Below are 19,282 nucleotides of genomic sequence, written 5' to 3'. Positions count from 1 at the left end.
TGCTCGTCTGCTTCGTAATGAGTGACCTATGCGTTCTGTCCTATACAGTAATTCACAAGTTGCTGGCCATGCACACCTTTGGCGTCCTCGTGTCCTGTACAGCCATCCTTGATTCGTTCATCTCGTGCCAAAAATAAATCGTGAATCCCACAACGTCGCTCTTCGTATTCTGTCACAAGTTTGTCCTGCCGTTTCACCTCTTGAACATCTGATCGTCCCAGCCGATGGAGCCCGCGTCTTGTCCTCCCAACGACGATATCTCCGGCAAGACTGGGAGTGTCTCCTTCACACGCTTGGGTCCGCGAGTATCCTCATTCACGACACCCAATACGCCGTCAGAGTCCATGGTGAAGAATCCCGACTTGCGCTTGAACCAACCGCTCGACCGCTTCTTGTGGAGCGTGTTCGGTGGTCTGGAAGAGTGCAAATATGGCGGCTCTGTCGCGGATGGCGCAGTAGTGGTGTAGTTTGACGCTTCCAGCTGTGACACATCTTGATAGGACGAGCCTGGCCTTCCACCTCCGCTGAAAGAAGATCGGGAGCTGGTAAAGGACTGGCGCAAGCTGGACATGCTGAAGATGCGGCGTACGCCAGACGATCGCCGCGTGCCGGGTGCACTGGCATGCATTGGCATCTGGGAGGTGGGCACAGGAGAGGTGGGCGCAGCAGAGGTGGAGGTTGTCAAGTAGCTGTCTGCGCGTTCTCTGTTTCCAACAAAGCCAGTGCCGGCGGTGGATGTCGATAGCTTCGGGTGAGGCTCCATTTCGGGGTCRGGCGTGGGAGGAAATGTGTTTGGGACGCTGAAGACTTTCTCCGTGGTCGGATGAGATGTCAGAGGGCCTCCGCCTGGTGTTGGAGGGCGAGTGATGTTCTGTTCTGGGGATGCTGGGGGTGTATCCTCTGGTGGAGGAATGTCGGTGCCAGATGTAAGAGAGAAGTTGACGATGGAGACGGGAGGTAATGCTGTGTAGCGCGGCTGTGCACTGGTGGATGCCATCGTTACGGTGGTGGAACTGGGCCTCGGTGAGGGCGTTGTCCCCAGCCTCTTCCACACTTTCTTTGCTGTCGTGACGAGTGTGCCGTCGCTGTCCCGCGCGAATCAGATCAACGGAGCACAAAGTTCTTGAGCAGCGGTGCGGTGCGGTCACTGCGGTGACTACTGTACGGCGGCGCGTTGCGTTCTGCGTGCGCGTCTCTGCGGCCCTTGACGTTGGATCCAATGCGGAACACGGAACGACCGTTGCGATTGGCGATTGATCGGCGAGGTGCGATGACGACAGAGATGAAACCAAATGGATGACTGTACGTGTAGGTAGGGACAGTAGCCAGCCAGCTGGCCGAGCAGTCTGGCCGAGTGATCGCAACGAGAGCGGGAGTGATCGCTAGAATAACAGAATTGATTATTAGTATCATACCTACAGTACATGTAAGCTGTACAGCTGGGCCCCACGCGCTTGTACATAGGCGTACCTAGATCTTGTGCGCACTAGACTGAACGCAATCACAATACCTTAATCGCAGCATTTCTCCGGCGGCCGGCAGAACCGCCCTGTCGACTTCAACCCATGAATCGTCGTCGAGTGAACGAGCGTTTGGCGTCGGTGGAGAAACGATCCACGTCGGATGATGATCGAGGAGCTGAACTTGGTACGCTCTCGTTTCCATCCACAAGGCTGATGGAACAACACGATCACGCTTGGTAATGATGATCGGAAGCGGATCTCGAGCCAAGCAGGAAAAAAAAAAGGCTCATCGAGATCCAGACCCATGCCCGTACGCCGCAAACCCCAACACGGGCTGCAGCTCCGCATATGAAACTGTTGTACAACACAACATCATCTCCACGGGCCTGCTACGCTCTCTCTCGGATCGCTAACTATGGATGGACGTCGGATCACGCGAAAGGCTCTCGCCGTCCAGACACTCACATCATAAACCTGCATGTCGCTTTCTCCCGATCAGGAGTCGCTTGTGGCCGACAGCCTGCGAGTCTGGCATGTGAGGCGAGCTTGTCAGGTCGCGACGTTGAGCGGCCCTGACGGCAGGAACAATACACGCGGTCAACACGGCGACGCAGCGTTAAACGCCTTGCTACGATGCCTGCTCTACGAGCTGGCAGGCGACATCGCTGCCGTCACACTTCTGGATCAGAACACGCAATATTTCCTGGCCGTGGTTCCGCGATCTGCATTGCACAATCCCCACGTCTCTGGTGAGATGAGAAAATGGTATGGATGCCAGTCAATCTCACACGAGGGTGGACTCTGTATCCGCACCATCACCATGAAGAGTGACCCAGTCGCAGAATCTGTCTTTGAAATCTACGATTTGACACAAGGACACACCAGGATACTGCCTGTGGTGGATGGAACAGCCGCGTCCTTTCGGCACTACCTTGGAGTGCCTTTGAGTCTTCGAGACGGTCTAAGGATTGGTACTCTATTCGTCTTCAGAGATCAGCCCGCCCAAGAAGGTCTCTCACGACCCCATCGTCATTTCATGCACGAAACAGCGCGTCAAGTCGTTGATCAAATACAGCTCAGCATTGAGGCTCTGGAGAGCAAACGTGCGCTTCGCTGTAGCTCTGCTGTACTTGGCCTTTTGGACGTCTGTGGTACAAACGATCAGCAGAACAGACGCAGAGACGGCAGGGCTGCAGACATGCAGAGTCTTTGCGCCGAAGTATATCAACATGGCGCAAAGCTGTTGGCTCATGCTTTCGAGCTTGAAGGCGCCATCATTCAAGAGCTGCCCTGGTCAATATATGATGCAAGTTCCAAGCAGCCGCGGAAAGCAAGGCTTCTTGGTCAGCATTATGGATCTGAAGGACCTGCCCTGGGTCCATTGCCAGATGAGTCTGCTAAACAACTCCTTGAAGCATTTCCCTCGGGTGCTGTATGCCATCTTTTGCATTCAACAGACGGCTGTGGTACCTTCGCTGCCTCTGTCCCTGGCAGCCCAGAGTTCAGCACGGAGATCAATGTTCAACTTCTCCGACACAAGACCGTGCCGGAGCAGTTCGTCTTCCTGCCGCTCCTCAATACCTATCACCATCGCCATACCGCTTTCGTGCTAGGATGGGCTGTTGAGCCAACCAGAGTGTAAGTCGAACTGAACAGCGTACTGTACGAACTAATGGCTTATGCGGTCTATATCCTCTAAACGAAAGCACCCTGTACATGCGGATGATCCGCCTTGATCTCGAAAATTGTAGACGTACGCTAACACGTCTTACCCTCTGCTCAGGTACTCCAGCTCAACCGACTTGTTGCCGTTATCAGCATTCGGTGTGACCATCATGAGTCAAGTCCGCCAGATTGAGGAGCAGCTACTAAACAGGAAGAAGAACGATTTCCTTGGCTCAGTGTCTCATGAGATGCGGAGTCCACTGCACGGAGTCATGGCTTGCCTGGAACTAGYTCGAGGGGCCGAATCATATACAGAGCAACTCGAGCTGATAGACAACGCAAGCTCATGTGCACTTCAGCTCGGCGAAAACATCGATAATCTGCTGGCTCATGCGAACATCGGCTCACCTAGTCCTAGCCGAGAGCTGCAAATGCAGCTCCGCCTTCCAAGCCGGCCTGCAAAAGATGTACAATCGCCCTGCGGAGAGATTTCGCTGGCACCTAGTGGCATCAGTCTGACGACCTTCATCGAAGATGTCGTCGCGAAAGAGAGGAGCAAAATTTCGAGCATGACGCCGTCCGTTGAGCGTCGGGCCGATCCTCTATCGATAGAGGGCTTCACGTCGCAGGCAGTTGTGGTAGTAGACTCGACGCCTCTTGCAAACATGTCCATTTTCCCCGAATCGGATGTCGGCGTCATTGTTAGCAAGCTACTTGTAAGTTATCCTCCAGACATGCGTGCACTCGGCACGACATACCTTTGAACGTCTCAAGATCTGCAAGMTWGAAGACCGAGACTGACCATTGCATCAACAGGGCAACTGCCTGAAGTTTACTAGACCGACTGGTTGCATTCGAATCTCCCTGGACGCTGATGAAGCCGACGTACGGCTGCTCTTTCGGGACTCAGCATGCGGAATATCGCCGGACTTTGTTCATCACAAGCTCTTTGTGCCCTTTGCTCAGCAAGATCCCCTCGACCCTGGAATGGGCCTTGGTCTGTCACTGGTTCATAGTGCTGTTCAGCGCCTTGGCGGTACCATCAGCTTTCACACCGATGAAGCCGAAGGGACCGACTTCACGGTATCTCTACCCAAGGCTCACTTCGACGTCGATGATCAGKGCTCTTCCAAAGGCGTTGTAGACTTTTCTGCCTTGAGGGTACTGCTCCTGGCGCCTCGCTGTTGGACTCAGGATGGAGACGATCGCGCGCGCGCTCAGCGTTGCCTCGACGCAATCGTCACATCTCTGACACGCACGCTCAGCACTTGGTGCCTGGTTGATCTGGGAGTCATCACGGAGCTAGGCGGAACCCCTGACATAAGTACGAACATCGTGTTCGTCCTGTATTCAGACTTCGAGCTGATACGAAATGCTGCTGGAGAGGCGTTTGACAACATGAAGAAGGTAGTCTTCTGTCCTGATCAAGCCGCAGAGTCGTACGTGCAAGTCTCTGCACCCACAACGTGCATAACAATATTGGGCCCTATCGTGCCATGGAAGGTTGTATCGGCCTTGAGCAGATTGTCCAAGATGAATCTTGGTCAGGCGATGCCCCTTGTCGATGCAGTAGTGGCGAGTGTTGGGGACCCCGACCGAATCACATTAATGCAACAATACAAAGAACAGGTAAACGGTGCCCAGGACGAAGACGCATCCTCACATCGACCCACGCAGCCAAGTGCTGGGGTGTCCCCCACACAGGATGGAATCACATATACGCATCGAGAGCCGAAACTTCTGCTCGTGGACGACAATGCCATCAACCTCAAAGTCCTTGAGAAGTTTGCGAAAAAGTGCAGCAAGGTAACTGCCGTTCCTGCTGGAGGCGGTAAAGCAGCCGTTGAAGCGTTCAAGACGGCACAGGCCACACAAACTTTCGACATCATCCTACTGGATCTTTCCATGCCTGAGGTGTCTGGCTTTGACGTTGCGGTGGCAGTGCGCGAGCTGGAACTCGGTCATGCGGGAGAACATCCACGTACCTACATTGTTGCGCTGACGGGTTTGATCAGCGACAAGGATCGGGATGCTGCGTTTGCGGCCGGTGTTGATGAGTACGTTACGAAACCTGCTTCGCTGAAGGACGTGCAGACTGTTATTCATAATTGGAGAATGATACAACGCCTGGAATAGGCCAGATTTTTTAAGGGCGAACAGTGCGTGCCTTTCTTCACAGAATGAATGGAACCAGAGGTTTCGACTACTAGCGACCTCACTTGAACCTCGATACACTCTGTCAGAAATTTATCGGCAGTGAGTCTGCAGTCTGCTGTCACTCGCCGCGCGCCCCCATTTCCCACCTCCTCGTCGTTTCTTTTGCAATGTCTTCTACTTCAACCTCTTTTACCTACCTATGTACGACGACAGCCCCTTTATACTGGATGATAGAAAGCTATACGGCAATTCAGATGAGCTGTCTCTCTAAATTGGAGCTCTTCGCGCGCATTGAGTCACCTACTGGGCTCCACATCTCGCGATTTGGCTCCTGAGTGGAATTGATGATCGATAGGGTCAGGGTTGGGGTAGTGAAAGTCGTTTTTAAATGCCTTTGTTCGTTCAGGACTACTGCACTGTACATTATGACAGTATGTCATGCCGGAAATCGTAAGAATTGATGTACCACGGTCGTGGTAGTATTTGAAAGCTCAGGTTGTTGTTTTTTCTCACACTCCACGTTTGGCAAAAACTTTGCTGGTGACGACCACTCCGTTGCACAGACATCCCGACAATTCGTATTTGTAAAACCAGGGAGCCTCACTACTGCACGACTTTCCTATAACTGTTCGTGGTCAGGAACAGTGAGCGACTCGATCAGCAGACCACGAATAACTGCAGGAGTGGGTCAAAAGCAGACGCAGGCGAGTGTAGAACTTCAGACATCGATTGAAACTACATTCTGCCATTTCTATCGACTTCTCAACATCGAGTGGCACTTAGAGGGCGCTCGCAGGTGACTATCGGCGTCGCATTATAGGCGATGCGGTTTGGTGACACCTACACGCCTGAGATGCCTGTTACTTTTTGCTTTTCGAAATGTTGGTGGGCGTTCAATGTTCAATTGAAACAAAGTCGTTTCTAACAAGCGCAGGCGCGGCCGGAGATCGCCCTTGTACAATCTCAGAAGTCTTCTCTGGACTACGAAAGGCCGCCCAGTGAATGGAGAGGACTCCAGGAGGTATTTTGGAGTATCATTGGAGAAGAGGTGATGTGCGCACATCAGCTCTTCGCGTTCATCTCATGAAATGTGACGGGATAGGTCTCGATCGCTGCTTCATTTCTCGTGGCATTGATTTTGCTTCGTAGAGCCGATATCATGATGCTGAATAGCGGCCTTGTGAAGCTGTGATACGCCTGTATCAATCGCTCGGGTCGGATGAACAATCACGACTTCCTCATGCTGCGGCCGCAGCAGCCGCCGCAGCAGCCTTCGCAGTCATAGCATCGATTCTGCCAGTCCCGCGGCTCGAGAAGACCGCCATGATGCCAAACCCGAAATAGAACAGTGCAAGCGGGTATGCAACCAGACCACGCATGTTGGTCATCCTCCCGACAACGCAGAACATGGCAGAGCTGGAGTAGGTGCACCATGCAATAGCCAAGCTAACCAGGCAGTATCCGACAAATGAGTCCAAGGGCAAGACAACAYCCGCAAAGCTGGCAAACACTAGCGGAAGCAAACAGTAACCCAGGACAGAGCTTGATCGGCCGAGCGTCAATGTTGACGAGAGATTTGATGAGCCATGGTAGTTGCTGTGGGAGCTCTGTGCGGCATTCATCTCGTCCTGGGAAAGTGGTGGAGACATCATGCTGAAGACGAAGTTCAAGCTGATGGCACCGAGGGCGGCAAGACCGCAGACGTAGCCAAACCATAGTTTCCCCGTCTGTTGACGAAGGCATTAGTAACGATAGGCCGTGTGATACATCCACAAAGACTCACAAGTAGCAAGAACGTCCCGAACAGACCGCAGAAGAGCAAAGGGCCCGCTAGATCTGCATCGTCCATGATGTGCTGGTCGATTCGTCCCAACGGGTTCAGGACTGTGAGTGTCTACCATTTACCAGTCAGCACATCCTTATGTCCTCCTTGCACACAGCAGCTTCACTGCCTACCTTTGTTTGAATATGGTGAAAGTTGACGCCCAGCTCTTCCAACAATGGTGGCTCCCCATCATATCCCTCTGTCCCAAAAGCAGCCAGCCATCCCGTTCTTAAGCCGCCCTGACCTGTGCCCATCTGACCAGACGCACCCGGAGCAGCCGGGAATGCGCCAAAGCCGTAGTTCGCGGCTCCTCCTCCATAGCTACCAGGCTGTCCATACGCTTGTGCCTGTCCGGGGTTGCCAAATGCCTGGAATGGTGTGCTTTGACCAGAAACGGGTTGGGCAGAGTATGAGGATTGGTAGAAGTTCAGGTTGTTCTGGGCCGCGTATGAGGGTTGTTGGCTGCCTGTCGGTGGGGATTGGTAGCCATAGTTGGCCATTGTGATGCTGTTTCGGCCGCTTTGCGACGTTTCGAGATGTTGAGGCGTGTATTTTCCAGTAGAGAGGTCGAATGCTTCGGCGGGATGGGAGTGACGGGTCAATTCTGGAGCGGTCAAAAATGTTCTCGGAAACGTGTGCTGTTGTCCCCTTCGTGATTTGGAGATCCCAGCTGATGGAGGTGCTGACTGAGCTCAGGGTCCATTCCCAGGTTTCATACCGCGACGCGACCTCCACTTCTCTTCCCTTCACATAACGAATGACCAAGCCACCCGTGGACCGTCAACCCTGGCGCCTTGTCCGGAAACATATCGTACGAGTGGCCAATTCGGATTGAGATATCGCCATCATTGCAGTGGCTTAACGAGAGAATTTCAGTCGAAGCTTACCAGGCGTGATGTACGTTGTAGGCCAGACAGGCCGACGAACACAGAATTGAATCGCGATGGATTCTGACATGGCCGTGAACTGCTGAAAACATTGCGGCTTCACCTGTAGGAGTCTTCGAGTTAAGACTTCGAACGCCTCTGATATTCTCGCCAGAGCGTCATCGTAGACATGGAAAACTGATCTGACCTTCAACTCGGAGCCAGGATGCCGTACAAGTCGACCCATCGTCCGTTGTGGACAGATGCTGAAGATGAAAGCAACAGTCTCTCAGCAGAGGCAATGCTTCGCCTTGTCAAACGTGCCTAAAGTTTCGACAACCTGAGGTACAGTATACCTCTCGGCCCCGCGATCATCTTGATCTCTCTCAATCACATATATGTTCCTATCTCATATCTGGCGGCCGCTGGCTCTGGAAGAATATACACCGCCGCGAATCCCACATATGACATGGACAAGATAGTGGACGCTGTCAAGACACTCAATCCTTCGACCACTCTGGTGCACCCGGAAAGCATGGGAAACGTATCGAAAGCTACATCACAGTTTGAAATCCAGCTTCTCTGATTCTTCGAATATCTCCATTTCCCAAGGCGTACGGGAGGGAAAGGTTATCCCAATAGTATAGTTTGCGTGACTGAGATCCCGCGATCGATGAGTAGCAAGATCAAGACGAATGGTATGAAGGAGCGGGCGACGGAAGACAAGGAGATGCTGAATCATGAAGAGAAGGCAAGGCTTTAACAGCAAGTGAGGCTTCTAGACGGGCTATGAATCCCCAATTCATGTCTCTGTCAGCTCAATCACAGTCCACACATGCWCCCCATAAGTCAACTTGTCACCCAGCTCAAGCTTCTCCGGCTCCGTAACAACACCACAAGGAAGAAACAGGTCTCCCATCCGAACCCTCCGCTTCCAAGTGAACTGCGTCTCCTCATCCCACGCCCAGCGCTCCACAGCGACCTGATTGCCAACTCGTATGATACCTTGGCAGTACTGACCCGCACGCACCACCAGACCGCGTGCTTGGTGTGAATCATCGCGAAGCTCCAGCACCGCACAGTCAACCCGTCCATCCTTTCTCCCAGTACATTTAAGCGGAATGTCCGCCCATTTCTCCTCATATGCAGTGACTCTACCCGTATCGGGATTCACCATACTGCCCAATTCCAAGACTTCTCCGTTTGGTAGTGGGTAGTTAYCACCTTCATCCTGAACACCGTCTGCGTCCGGAGTGCGAGAGTCTATCCAGTGTTTCCAGATTCCGTGAGAGATGGTTTCGCCTTTGGGACCTTTCTTTGGCTCGGAAGATGAAACCCCCGCGAGACCCCACTCGAGTTGCTCGAGAGGTTGAACTGGCGGGTCGTTAGCTGGAAGTGAGATTTCGATATTGATCACAGTTGTCTTGCCTCGGAGAACTGGTTCGCCTGATGGAGACTCCTTGAACACGCGCAGATCGACGAAACGATTCTTATCAGAGGTTGTCACAATTGTTGAGGTGTTGTCTTGGTCTGGAATCGGGTCTGGAAGCCAGCGGAGATAGTGCCGCTTGGATATGTTTGGAGGCATGCTTGAAGCGTTCGTGGGTGGTTGGGAAGATTGTGGTGTTTTGGCTTCACGTGGTGTTTGTTTGTTGGAGATGTGGGGATCGATCTTGGAAGCTCATGCGGGAACTTTGGATGTCTGCCAAGCACGAAGTTGAGCATGTGAACGCGGAACAGTCTGAATATGAAGTGAACTGAATGGAAGAACAGACTGGGTATCTGAGGTCTCTCACAAGCCTGAAAGAAGTGAAGTTTTTCGTAGGACAATCCATCTACGTATCACTTCGCGAGATGGTAAGCTAATTAAGAAGGCCGATTTTCGAAAGCACAACAACGCGTTCGTTAATGGTCGTCTCTACGTACGTCAGATCAGATGTACTATATACAATCATGTGCAATCTGAAAAGGCTTTCCAGTTGCATTGCTCTACTCCCACTACACAGCGACCAAGTGAACATTGCTTGTGGTCTCCTCAAGAGGCGTAAGCGGATTGTCTGATACACTAGTATCAAACGGATCGGTTGACTCGTCAGCTGGCGTTGGCGGGATGGTGGTGAGCTTGTGAGATTGAAAGCCATTCAAGTTGAATGCATTGGCGTTGAAAGCTTGGAAGTTGTTCATGGACGGTAGACTTGTGGGACATCCATGGCTGACGCTGTTACGAACGTAGTCGGGAGTACGATACACGAATTCAGACGGCAGTGAGCCGCTGGAAGCACCGGCAGTCACAACACTCGAGCTGCGGGAAGTCTTTGGTGGTGGCGGTGGTGGAGACTGAAAAGCTGTCGAAAGTCTCCTGAACATGGCGCTGCCTGCACTTGCAATTCCGTGGGATGGTGCGGCCTTGTCTCCTTGGGGATCAGTCGCGTCCATCAGATAAAACACACCCTTCAGACTAGCGTTCAGCGCAACAACTGAACCTTTGACCGTGTTCCAAGAATCTTCGAGGCGAACGAAGTCATCCATCTTCGAGTCGATGGAGTTGAGTTGCTTTGTCACAACTTCGACACAGTCCGCTGCAAGCGTGAGCCCCGCAATGTAGACATTCGCGGCTTCGTCCTGAAAATGAATAGGCTGTGACTGGATCAGGGCGATGGCAGAACTGCTCAACTTGTCAATTGCCGCAGCCGCGACATTCTTTTGCATTGTAATATCGACATAGATTTTGGCTCTGTCTGGCATGCCGTCCTCCCTCACCGAGTTCTTGAGGTTTTCATATACTTTCTCGAATGCATCCTGGTGAATGTATGCAAGTCCGCCGTTGAGATTGTCCATCGCAGCAAGAAGTGTATCGGCGTCGTCGCCCATTGATGCCGTCAAGGTAGCAAAGTGGTTAGTTCCCTCCATTAGGCCTGCAGCCTGGAGAGCCTTGAAGAAACCAAAATCGCCACTGCGACTGGCACAATGAAGGTTGTGCCTGACGAGGGCTATCCGCTGCGTCCAATGTAGTCGCTTGATGTTAGTGGTTGCCATTAAATATGCTTGGGTTCGCTCGGGCAAGCCTGATGGAAAAGAATATGTACAAGATTTTGACACCAAAACATCGGAACTGATCCCTTTGAATTTAAGCTATGAGCAGCCCATTGTTACCGATGCTGAGTTACATCGGCGATGCGAAGGTTGTTTCTGATCAGTTTGACTATACTGATGGTCCATGCTCAGATAAGAAYGCCATTGATGTTTCCAAAGGCGTGCAGTCAGGATCCAGGAGTGTCGATGCAAGCCAGGTTGTCGGAACATTTTCCTTTGTTGGCATGTTGCGCAGCAGCTTTTCGCGAACAACACTCGCTAAATGTTTCTTCTTGAAAACAATGACCCTGTCGTGGTTCGGCCAAAGAACAAAGATGGTTTTCAATGTTTCAAGCTAGCTCTCAAACCTACGAGCATGTGCCAATGCTGTCAGGAACTGCAACATTTGGCGGAAAGTGGTCGGTGCATGTGCAGCAACCAAAACCGGTCATGCGCCACTTCTATCCCCTGGATGGCTCCCGACCAGCACTGTGAGTACTGCATCAGAGCACCGCTGTCGACAACAGGACTGACCATAGCTCCTTCTGTCCTGAGCAGTTCCTTCCTTTACCGCAGAGCCCGAGAGTCACCGAATTCTCACTAGCTCGCCGTCCATGCCCATGATCTGGAGCCCCGTCTTTTTTGGCAACTTGTTGAATCGTAGCGCCCCATGCAGCTACCAGCATGGTCAGAATAGCCGTATCTACAACCGAATACAGGTCAGCAATTGCATCTCGTCAAACAGTGTGGTGCCTTGGAAGGGTGATTGGAAGTGCGAATCAGATTTTCTGGTTCTSCTCAGTGTCCAAAAGGACGATGTCGGAGTCTAATTAAAACATTTTTTTTGTGTGTGTAGCATCATGTAAATCAAGAGTGTCGAATGAGGAGTCGACTTACTCTTTTCAAAATTCGTCCAATCTCGCATCGAACGGATTCGCTTCTCAGGGCCGCCATATGAGTGTCTGGCGATTGCGGAATTGGATCCAATGTTTTTCACAACACCGCAAGGAAATCCCAATGAGTCGCGCAATGCGCTGTGTTCGCCGTATCGCAATAATTCGAGACCCTGAGAGATGGAGTGAAGTTGTGGAAGTCAGCGTCGCTCGTAACTATTTGAAGGAGCTTCCTAGGAGGAGATCCTACGTGCGTTCGGTACGCACAGGGTCGGGAGGATGTCATGCAGCAGCATTCGTGGTGATACGTCGGCCGCTCAACCGTGACCCTCATTGCTTCGCCGCAGTCGGTAGACTGTAGCCACGACTCATGAAGTCGGAGCTTTTGCCCATTGGCTTGCTCTGATCGCGAGAGGAGAACAGACTCTGCACGTTCTCGCTCTCCGTCTTCCGCTTCTTGCTCTTCTCCTGCTCCTCCCGAACCTTGGCGGCGATACTCGCAGTGGAAGCGTTATTGATGGTACTACTGATGTCCGTACCGGCCTCTGATTTGTTCTTCTCCGTGTCTTCAGCGCCCTTCTTCCTCTTCTTCCCGCCGGCGATCTTCTTTAGCGAATGACTCAGCCCCTTCTCAGCCAGCGTTTTGGCCCTCAGTTGCAGCCGTGCGATATCCGTTTCCGTGACAGAAACGATGGGGATCACATCGTTGCTCGCGTACTCAGTCTCGCACGTGAGGCACTTCTCGCCAGAAACCTCCTTGATGGCAGCACCAGAGAAGGCGTGCCCACATGGCACAATGTACGCCGCCTTGCTCGCCGGTCCAAGGGTTTCGCCGGTGATGGGACACTTCCACTTGCCGGGATTTTCGCTGTCCGTCTCGAACTTGACCTCGACGACGTCCTTGAGACTCTTGACTGCGCCGTGTAGTTGAGCTTCGGCGTCGTCCTTGCGCGCACCCTCGACCAGGAATTCAATGATGGTTGCCTTGTTGTACAGCTTGCCTGCGCTGTCCGATACTACTGGCGCGACAAGTGGCTCGCGCGAGATGGGATCGGTGGACCATCCATACCCGGCCTGCTCCGCCCGCGCCTCCTTCACCTGCGCTGTAGTCGGATTGCGCGCCGCCTCCTTGACTAGTTCGCGGCGTGTTGGGATGCTGCCGCCGTCGTTGCCCATCGTTGCGATGTGGCGGAAGTGGATGTTAGAGGCTGTCGCTGGATGCAATTCTTCAGCTCCGCGGCGGCGCGGTCAAACTTCCAGGTTCTGTCGGCAAGGGTCCACGCCCCACGGCAATTTGCCGAATGCCGCACCTCGGACGGACTATGGGCAGGGGACTGCTAGCATTACATATCACCTCATTCGTACGTTCTTTGTTATCTGGACCAACTGAGGGAAGTCGTATGATGTTGTCCCTGATACCATTCACCTTTCACTGCAGATCTGCCAGCTGAGATGCTGCTCAACCTCACTTCAGTCAACCGGCCATTACTCACACGCGGATAACCAAGCCCCGGCAAGCTTTCTGCCTCATCTGGACGTGAGCACGTGCCTGTCACCAAACAAAATCAACAGCCTCACTGCAAACCTCCAAGTCATGGCTGCCGATCCTCAGCGCCCGACGCTGAAGAAGCGTCGTCTGTCTACATCCACGGACATGCAAGCGGCCATCGCCCAGCCCGGATCCATCAAAATCAACGTTACAGGAGCTTACATTATCGATCACGAAGATGACGACCAATCTCCCGAAAGATCTCCCACAGGGAGTAGCACCTCCGAAGGCGGCGAGGAGCAATCATTCCAACATCACAAACGTGACATACGCTTACCAAACCACACATCTGTCGTCTCACACGTTRCCGCAGACATCGGTGGCTCTCTTGCGAAAGTCGTTTACTTCACAAGGGAAAATGGAGCCGAGAGCGGCGGCCGTCTATCGTTTCTGTCGTTTGAGACAGAGAAAATCGATGACTGTATCGAATACCTTCGCACTCTGCAGATCAAGCATCAGGCCAATGAACGCATATCCGGAGGTCCAGCGACCAAACTGAGCATCATGGCTACCGGTGGCGGCGCCTTCAAATTCTACGACCGAATCCGCGAACGACTGGGTGTAGAAGTGGAACGGGAAGACGAAATGGAATGTCTGATCAAAGGGTTGGATTTCTTCATCACGACCATTCCAAACGAAGTGTTCGTCTTCAATCCTACTCCAGAATCCGACGGTGATGAGGAGGCGGAAGTCGTCTCATTTCAAGATCCTCGGAGCGATGTTTATCCTTACCTTCTGGTTAACATTGGGTCTGGAGTCAGCATGATCAAGGTATCTGGCCCTGCGCAATATCAACGCATTGGAGGTACTTCGCTCGGGGGTGGAACGCTCTGGGGTCTACTATCCCTCCTCACAGGCGCAAGAAACTTCGACGACATGCTCGCCATGGCGGACAAGGGCGACAATTCTGCGGTGGACTTGCTCGTCGGAGACATCTATGGTGAGGGAATGGGATATGAGAAGATTGGGCTCTCGGAAAGGACCATCGCAAGTTCTTTCGGTAAAGTCCTAAAGAGGAAACGTGAAGCCGAGCGAAGAGCAGARGATGGAAGTGGGTGTAGCAATGGCGATGCGAGTGAGAAAGCTGCACGAAAATCAGAATTCACGAATCTGACTACGGATATGGATGTTGACGCCGGAAGCGGACTTGTGGGCGATGGGAGGATGTTCAAGCCAGAGGACATCAGCCGAAGTCTGCTCTACGCGATATCGTAAGTTGCGCGGGCGAGAAACAAAAAGAATGAGCTAACGAATGGCATAGCAACAACATTGGGCAGATCGCATATCTGCAGTCAGAGAAACATGATCTGAAGAGGATTTATTTCGGCGGCTCGTTCATTCGAGGACATCAACAGACAATCCATACCCTGTCTTTCGCCATCAAATTCTGGAGTAAAGGCGGAARGCAAGCGTTCTTTCTGAGACACGAAGGGTATCTGGGAGCTGTTGGTGCGTTCGTGAAGCGTAATCCTCCGAGCTGGGGGAGAGGTAACGGGGGCACAGATGAGGAAGGTGGTGTGGATGGTACAGAGAAGACGAAGGAGAATGCGTGACACTGCACGGAAGCTTTGCCCGTCTCCGACCCCACTCTTGGTCTCGTCACAGGACCAAGGCCCTACAATGGAGGAGGGAAGCCTTTCAAAGATCGCGGTTCGGAGCTGAAGGTCAAGTGGAGCGCGTATGTCGGCGAGCCTCGCGCAAAGCTTTGGATATCCCATCATGGGAAGGCGCCCGTCCACCAAAATCAGCAACCGCTATTGCAGAGGTAATTTGTTTGCAGGAGCCGGCTTTGGACAGCCAATTTGAGTGGGGAGCAATTGGAGAAGGCCATGAGCGCAAGGAAGGCAAATGACTCGCGACCCATGCGAGCATGTTCGCTCAGATAGAGGCCTATGCAGCTACACCATGGAAAGCTGCTTTTGCAATACAACAGCCGTCGTACTCTCAGAGAGTATCTATACTGCTCTGAACCCGAAACTGGGAGGAAGCGACACAGTAGGAGAAAAAGGGACATGATGAGAGGATAGTGCCACATACATTCCTCCTCGACAGGGGATCTGGAAAGCCCGCTGTTTTGGCGGCCTATCGGCCTCGCCCTAGACAAAGAGCACACCTGTTGGTGTCATGCTCCTCTGGTCCACTGCATTATCATGCATATCTGGACAAAGATCGGAATAGCAGCAGTGTCGGTCTTCAGAAGACGTTTCATCCGCACGCACAGTTTGCCTGTACATTATGCACATGCATGCATTGATCCTGTATGTTCCATGCATCCAGTTTATGCTCTTCCAACTCGCATATTTCAGCATCATCAAGTCCTTCGTAATTCATGAGTTCTCGCCCACCGTGTTCTAAGTCAAGTCAGCGAAGATCGGTCCACTGTCAGAAGCTATACTCACAACAAGCCAGTCCATGCCTTCTGTGACGCCCTTGCCTGTTACTGCCGAACAGCCCACTATACTCCAGTTCCGATCCTTCAGCTCGCCCAACCTAAGTACTTCACTGATCTCACCCGCGCCCTTTGCGCCAGGACTGTCCTGCTTATTCGCAAACACCAGCAACGCACTATCCCTCAACTCCTCCTCATCCAGCATCGCCCGTAGTTCATCTGCAGCACTTCCTAGCCGTTCCGTATCGGTCGAGTCCACCACAAACACAACAGCCGCAGTATTCGCATAGTAGCACCTCCAATACGGTCGAATGGATGTCTGACCGCCTAGATCCCATACGTTGAATGCTAGGTTTTTGTATATGACGGATTCGACATTGAAGCCGATTGTAGGGATTGTGGTAACGACCTMGCCGATTTTGAGTCGGTATAGAAGCGTGGTTTTTCCGGCGTTGTCAAGGCCGAGAATCAAAATGCGAATCTCCTTCTTCGTCCAGAGGAGCTTGGTGAAGAGGGACAGGGCGCCGCCCATCTTGAAGAATCGTTTTGTGTGGCGGATGTGTTATACGAGATGGTTTTGATAGGCGGATTTGAGGGGTTCGTAGTCGTCGTTCAGTTCTGGAAGCGTAAAGACGCTTTGTTGATTTAATAGAAAAGATGTACGGTACATACCACCGTGTGTCGTGTGATGCAATGTGTACCCTCACTTTCTCGCGTGGATTACGAGAGCGGTCACCGGCCACGTTTAATGTCATTCAAGCTTTGATGCGTCCCGGTGCTAAAAAAAGATTGAGTCTGCGCTCGAAATTTTGTCAGTCGCGCATTTCTTCACCTCCTTCCTTTCCACAACTACTGCACACCACCTCACCACGGGCTCTCACTTTGTGAGCTGAGCCTCGTCTGGCGCCAGCGTGCTTCACGTGAGAAGACGGCGCCAGACATAAGCATCAAAGGTACGCGTTACCCCCAAACTCCATCCCATTCATCCCATTCGAATGATTATAACCCTTCAATCATGATCACCCTGATTATTAAAAGAAGCCGTCAAGCTCAACAATATGACTCGCATCGTCCCTCACACCCTTAGCCATCACGCCCTCTGTTCTTGAACATCGCTGATTGGGATATTAGTGAAATGGCATCGCCAAGCGCAACTTTGCCTCCGCTCCGCTCGAGACCAATGCGAACGACGACTCGGAGTTCCCTCAAATAGCGCTGCGACAGACTCCTTCCACTGCAATCTCAGGTATCTGGAGTCTTAAAGCCACAGCATGCAATGGGATGGAATTGACTAAGAGCGGTTCAATGCCCATCTCACGCTGCCCTAGGCTGGATTCTCTGGGAACATGCCAAGCTATACTACCCGCAGCCGCGCATCCGATGGTGATAATAGGTATATACGGACGTTGTACAAGCGGTGCAAGCTGGAGTAGTGGTCTGAACTCCAAACAAGGTTGGTCTGATGCAAGATAATTTCAATTCAGTAATCTAAAAAGCAAATATTACGATCATATCAAATGCTCCTTTACATGTTACTCGCTTTCGGCTATGCCATCTCGTCCTCTTCTCCGCTCTGCTGTCGGCCATTAAAGGGAGCCGTTGGACGTAACTGCGTTGACGAAACAGCTGCCCGCCTGGCTAGAGCAGTAGCTCTGGTTCGCATGAGGCGCACTTCTGCACTCATTCTCCTTCTTCTGGCAGCTCTTGCCTGGAAAAGTGAAAACGTCAGTCATTGGATCTTCAGAAGTATTCGGGTCCCATGCTTCAATGAACTTACAAGCTCCATCCTGGCTCGCACACAAGCTCCTGTTCGCCAARGGCCCAGCGTTGCAGCTTGCGAACGCCTCCTTGCAGCCATAGTAGCCCTGCGTCTGCCCAGGGCTGACTGCCATCTCGTAGCAAGCCTCGGCGCTGGAGGTGCAGCGCAGCTGGGAAGGGTACGAGTCCGCAGCTCCAACGCGGCACGAGTGCTCCAGGGTGATGCATGCAAGGCAGGCATCGTAGCCTTTGTCGCAGACGACCTGAGCGGTCTTGCCGGCGGCGACGTCGGCGGCACATGCATTCTTGTAGGTATCGCAGTTGTAAGTCGTGACGATGTTCGACTGGGCGGCCGTCAGTCCCAGGAATGCGGCGGTGGCCATGAGAATGGTGTTGGAGAGCATTGTGGCGGTAGATCGTTGGTTTTGTTGGTGATTTGGTAACGTTGTTGGTAAGTCTCGTGCTGAGGGAAGTGTTGCTTGCTTGTGAATTGCTGTGGCTGATGGTCTTGAAAGCGGTTGGAGAGCACTTGTTATATATCTTTTCCTTCTCACATATTTTTCATCTACTACCTAAGGAAGCTTCTATTTCTTCCAACACGACGTCACATTGCTTCCCCGTACGCACGTGTATAGCTAGCATGCTAAGTTACATGCTAAACGTCGTGTGGTTCTGCATCATTGCCACGAAAATAGAATATGCGTGCATAGCTGTGTMGATCTSGKKGGWCGCCGYATYRYWRAWMWWWRRMCGCTCGCAAATTCTACCGCATCGGGAAGTCCGTAGGTATAGTGTCGTAGGCCTGACCTCTAAACTCGACCTACTAAAGCTGTCAAGCAGTAGCAGCAGCTACTAAATCGAACACGAGAAGGAACATGCCGAATTGGTTTGATATGACGCTGTTAATGAATGTCATAATCGGACGACGAATCGATGGAGCAGTATGCCGTAGCACAAGCGAGAGCGATCCTCGATCGCGAGGAAGCCCTATGGACGGATGGAATACCATAGCAGTGACAAGATAGGGGGCGCATGAGATACTTGCAAGACTCTCTTGCTGATGTTTGTACAGTGAATCGAATATCATTAAAATTACAAAGTCGTCTTCTCGTCCAACTCTACACCCGCCCTCATGCCGTAACAATCAAAGCAAGGCCGTTCGAAGCCACCTCATCATCTTAGCCCTCCTCCTCGCAACGAAAACCTCATTTGCTAGAAATCGAGATCGAATCGAATCTTCTCTTTCCATCGGCGAAGCAACCAAGAGCCTCATTAGCGCAAGTGCTCAAGTTCGCCCGTGGAGCGCCCCTGCAAGAACTGTATTCCTCCCGACACTTTCGGTAAGCCTTCCTCAAACCATCACTCATGGTTTGGCCGAGGGATTCATCGTCCGTGGTCATGGCTCCAGATGCAGCGCAGGCGGCCAACAGAGTCGAGCACTTTGTGAAGAGGGTGACTGCATTTGCGCTCTGCTGGCACAAGGTGAATTCGGTGGCGCATTGTGCCATTGGGGAAGAAGTGGCGGCCAGAGTCGATGCGACGAAGAGAAGAACGGCGGTGAACTGCATGGTGTTGGTTGTGGATGTGGTTGACTTCGTGTGGGTGCAGGCTTGTTGTACGCGAGTAAAGTGGAGCCTTTTTGGTG

General features: G+C 52.4%; 11 protein-coding genes; 2 read left to right on the top strand and 9 right to left on the bottom strand.

The window, feature by feature from the left end:
- Window positions 1-193: 193 nt before the first annotated feature.
- On the bottom strand, window positions 194-997 carry RCC_01848 (uncharacterized protein; the record flags this gene model as incomplete). The annotated part of the gene is made up of 1 exon (XM_023767133.1): window positions 194-997. The coding sequence occupies one exon, from the start codon at window positions 995-997 to the stop codon at window positions 194-196; it is 804 nt and encodes a 267-aa protein (XP_023622901.1).
- Window positions 998-2,283: 1,286 nt separating this feature from the next.
- On the top strand, window positions 2,284-5,264 carry RCC_01847 (uncharacterized protein; the record flags this gene model as incomplete). XM_023767132.1 has 3 exons in its annotated part: window positions 2,284-3,101; window positions 3,247-3,844; window positions 3,945-5,264. The coding sequence occupies 3 exons, from the start codon at window positions 2,284-2,286 to the stop codon at window positions 5,262-5,264; spliced, it is 2,736 nt and encodes a 911-aa protein (XP_023622900.1).
- Window positions 5,265-6,523: 1,259 nt separating this feature from the next.
- Window positions 6,524-7,610, bottom strand: RCC_01846 (related to Golgi membrane protein; the record flags this gene model as incomplete). XM_023767131.1 has 3 exons in its annotated part: window positions 6,524-7,012; window positions 7,069-7,179; window positions 7,242-7,610. The coding sequence occupies 3 exons, from the start codon at window positions 7,608-7,610 to the stop codon at window positions 6,524-6,526; spliced, it is 969 nt and encodes a 322-aa protein (XP_023622899.1).
- A 1,168-nt stretch (window positions 7,611-8,778) lies between these two features.
- On the bottom strand, window positions 8,779-9,564 carry RCC_01845 (uncharacterized protein; the record flags this gene model as incomplete). XM_023767130.1 has 2 exons in its annotated part: window positions 8,779-9,350; window positions 9,405-9,564. 2 exons carry the CDS (start codon window positions 9,562-9,564, stop codon window positions 8,779-8,781), a joined length of 732 nt encoding a protein of 243 aa, XP_023622898.1.
- A 410-nt stretch (window positions 9,565-9,974) lies between these two features.
- Window positions 9,975-11,012, bottom strand: RCC_01844 (uncharacterized protein; the record flags this gene model as incomplete). The annotated part of the gene is made up of 1 exon (XM_023767129.1): window positions 9,975-11,012. The coding sequence occupies one exon, from the start codon at window positions 11,010-11,012 to the stop codon at window positions 9,975-9,977; it is 1,038 nt and encodes a 345-aa protein (XP_023622897.1).
- Window positions 11,013-11,551: 539 nt separating this feature from the next.
- On the bottom strand, window positions 11,552-12,002 carry RCC_01843 (uncharacterized protein; the record flags this gene model as incomplete). XM_023767128.1 has 2 exons in its annotated part: window positions 11,552-11,751; window positions 11,942-12,002. 2 exons carry the CDS (start codon window positions 12,000-12,002, stop codon window positions 11,552-11,554), a joined length of 261 nt encoding a protein of 86 aa, XP_023622896.1.
- A 269-nt stretch (window positions 12,003-12,271) lies between these two features.
- Window positions 12,272-13,117, bottom strand: RCC_01842 (uncharacterized protein; the record flags this gene model as incomplete). The annotated part of the gene is made up of 1 exon (XM_023767127.1): window positions 12,272-13,117. The coding sequence occupies one exon, from the start codon at window positions 13,115-13,117 to the stop codon at window positions 12,272-12,274; it is 846 nt and encodes a 281-aa protein (XP_023622895.1).
- Window positions 13,118-13,535: 418 nt separating this feature from the next.
- Window positions 13,536-15,043, top strand: RCC_01841 (related to pantothenate kinase; the record flags this gene model as incomplete). XM_023767126.1 has 2 exons in its annotated part: window positions 13,536-14,701; window positions 14,752-15,043. 2 exons carry the CDS (start codon window positions 13,536-13,538, stop codon window positions 15,041-15,043), a joined length of 1,458 nt encoding a protein of 485 aa, XP_023622894.1.
- Window positions 15,044-15,817: 774 nt separating this feature from the next.
- RCC_01840 (probable ADP-ribosylation factor) lies at window positions 15,818-16,411 on the bottom strand (the record flags this gene model as incomplete). XM_023767125.1 has 2 exons in its annotated part: window positions 15,818-15,841; window positions 15,890-16,411. The coding sequence occupies 2 exons, from the start codon at window positions 16,409-16,411 to the stop codon at window positions 15,818-15,820; spliced, it is 546 nt and encodes a 181-aa protein (XP_023622893.1).
- Window positions 16,412-17,465: 1,054 nt separating this feature from the next.
- On the bottom strand, window positions 17,466-18,041 carry RCC_01839 (uncharacterized protein; the record flags this gene model as incomplete). XM_023767124.1 has 2 exons in its annotated part: window positions 17,466-17,587; window positions 17,657-18,041. 2 exons carry the CDS (start codon window positions 18,039-18,041, stop codon window positions 17,466-17,468), a joined length of 507 nt encoding a protein of 168 aa, XP_023622892.1.
- An 801-nt stretch (window positions 18,042-18,842) lies between these two features.
- On the bottom strand, window positions 18,843-19,205 carry RCC_01838 (uncharacterized protein; the record flags this gene model as incomplete). The annotated part of the gene is made up of 1 exon (XM_023767123.1): window positions 18,843-19,205. One exon carries the CDS (start codon window positions 19,203-19,205, stop codon window positions 18,843-18,845), a length of 363 nt encoding a protein of 120 aa, XP_023622891.1.
- Between the last annotated feature and the right edge of the window lie 77 nt (window positions 19,206-19,282).

Source organism: Ramularia collo-cygni, assembly GCF_900074925.1.
Source record: "Ramularia collo-cygni strain URUG2 genome assembly, contig: RCC_scaffold02, whole genome shotgun sequence".
NCBI classification, from domain to species: domain Eukaryota; kingdom Fungi; phylum Ascomycota; class Dothideomycetes; order Mycosphaerellales; family Mycosphaerellaceae; genus Ramularia; species Ramularia collo-cygni.
Note: the sequence above shows the minus strand (reverse complement) of the source record. Positions and strands in the feature narration are given on the sequence as shown.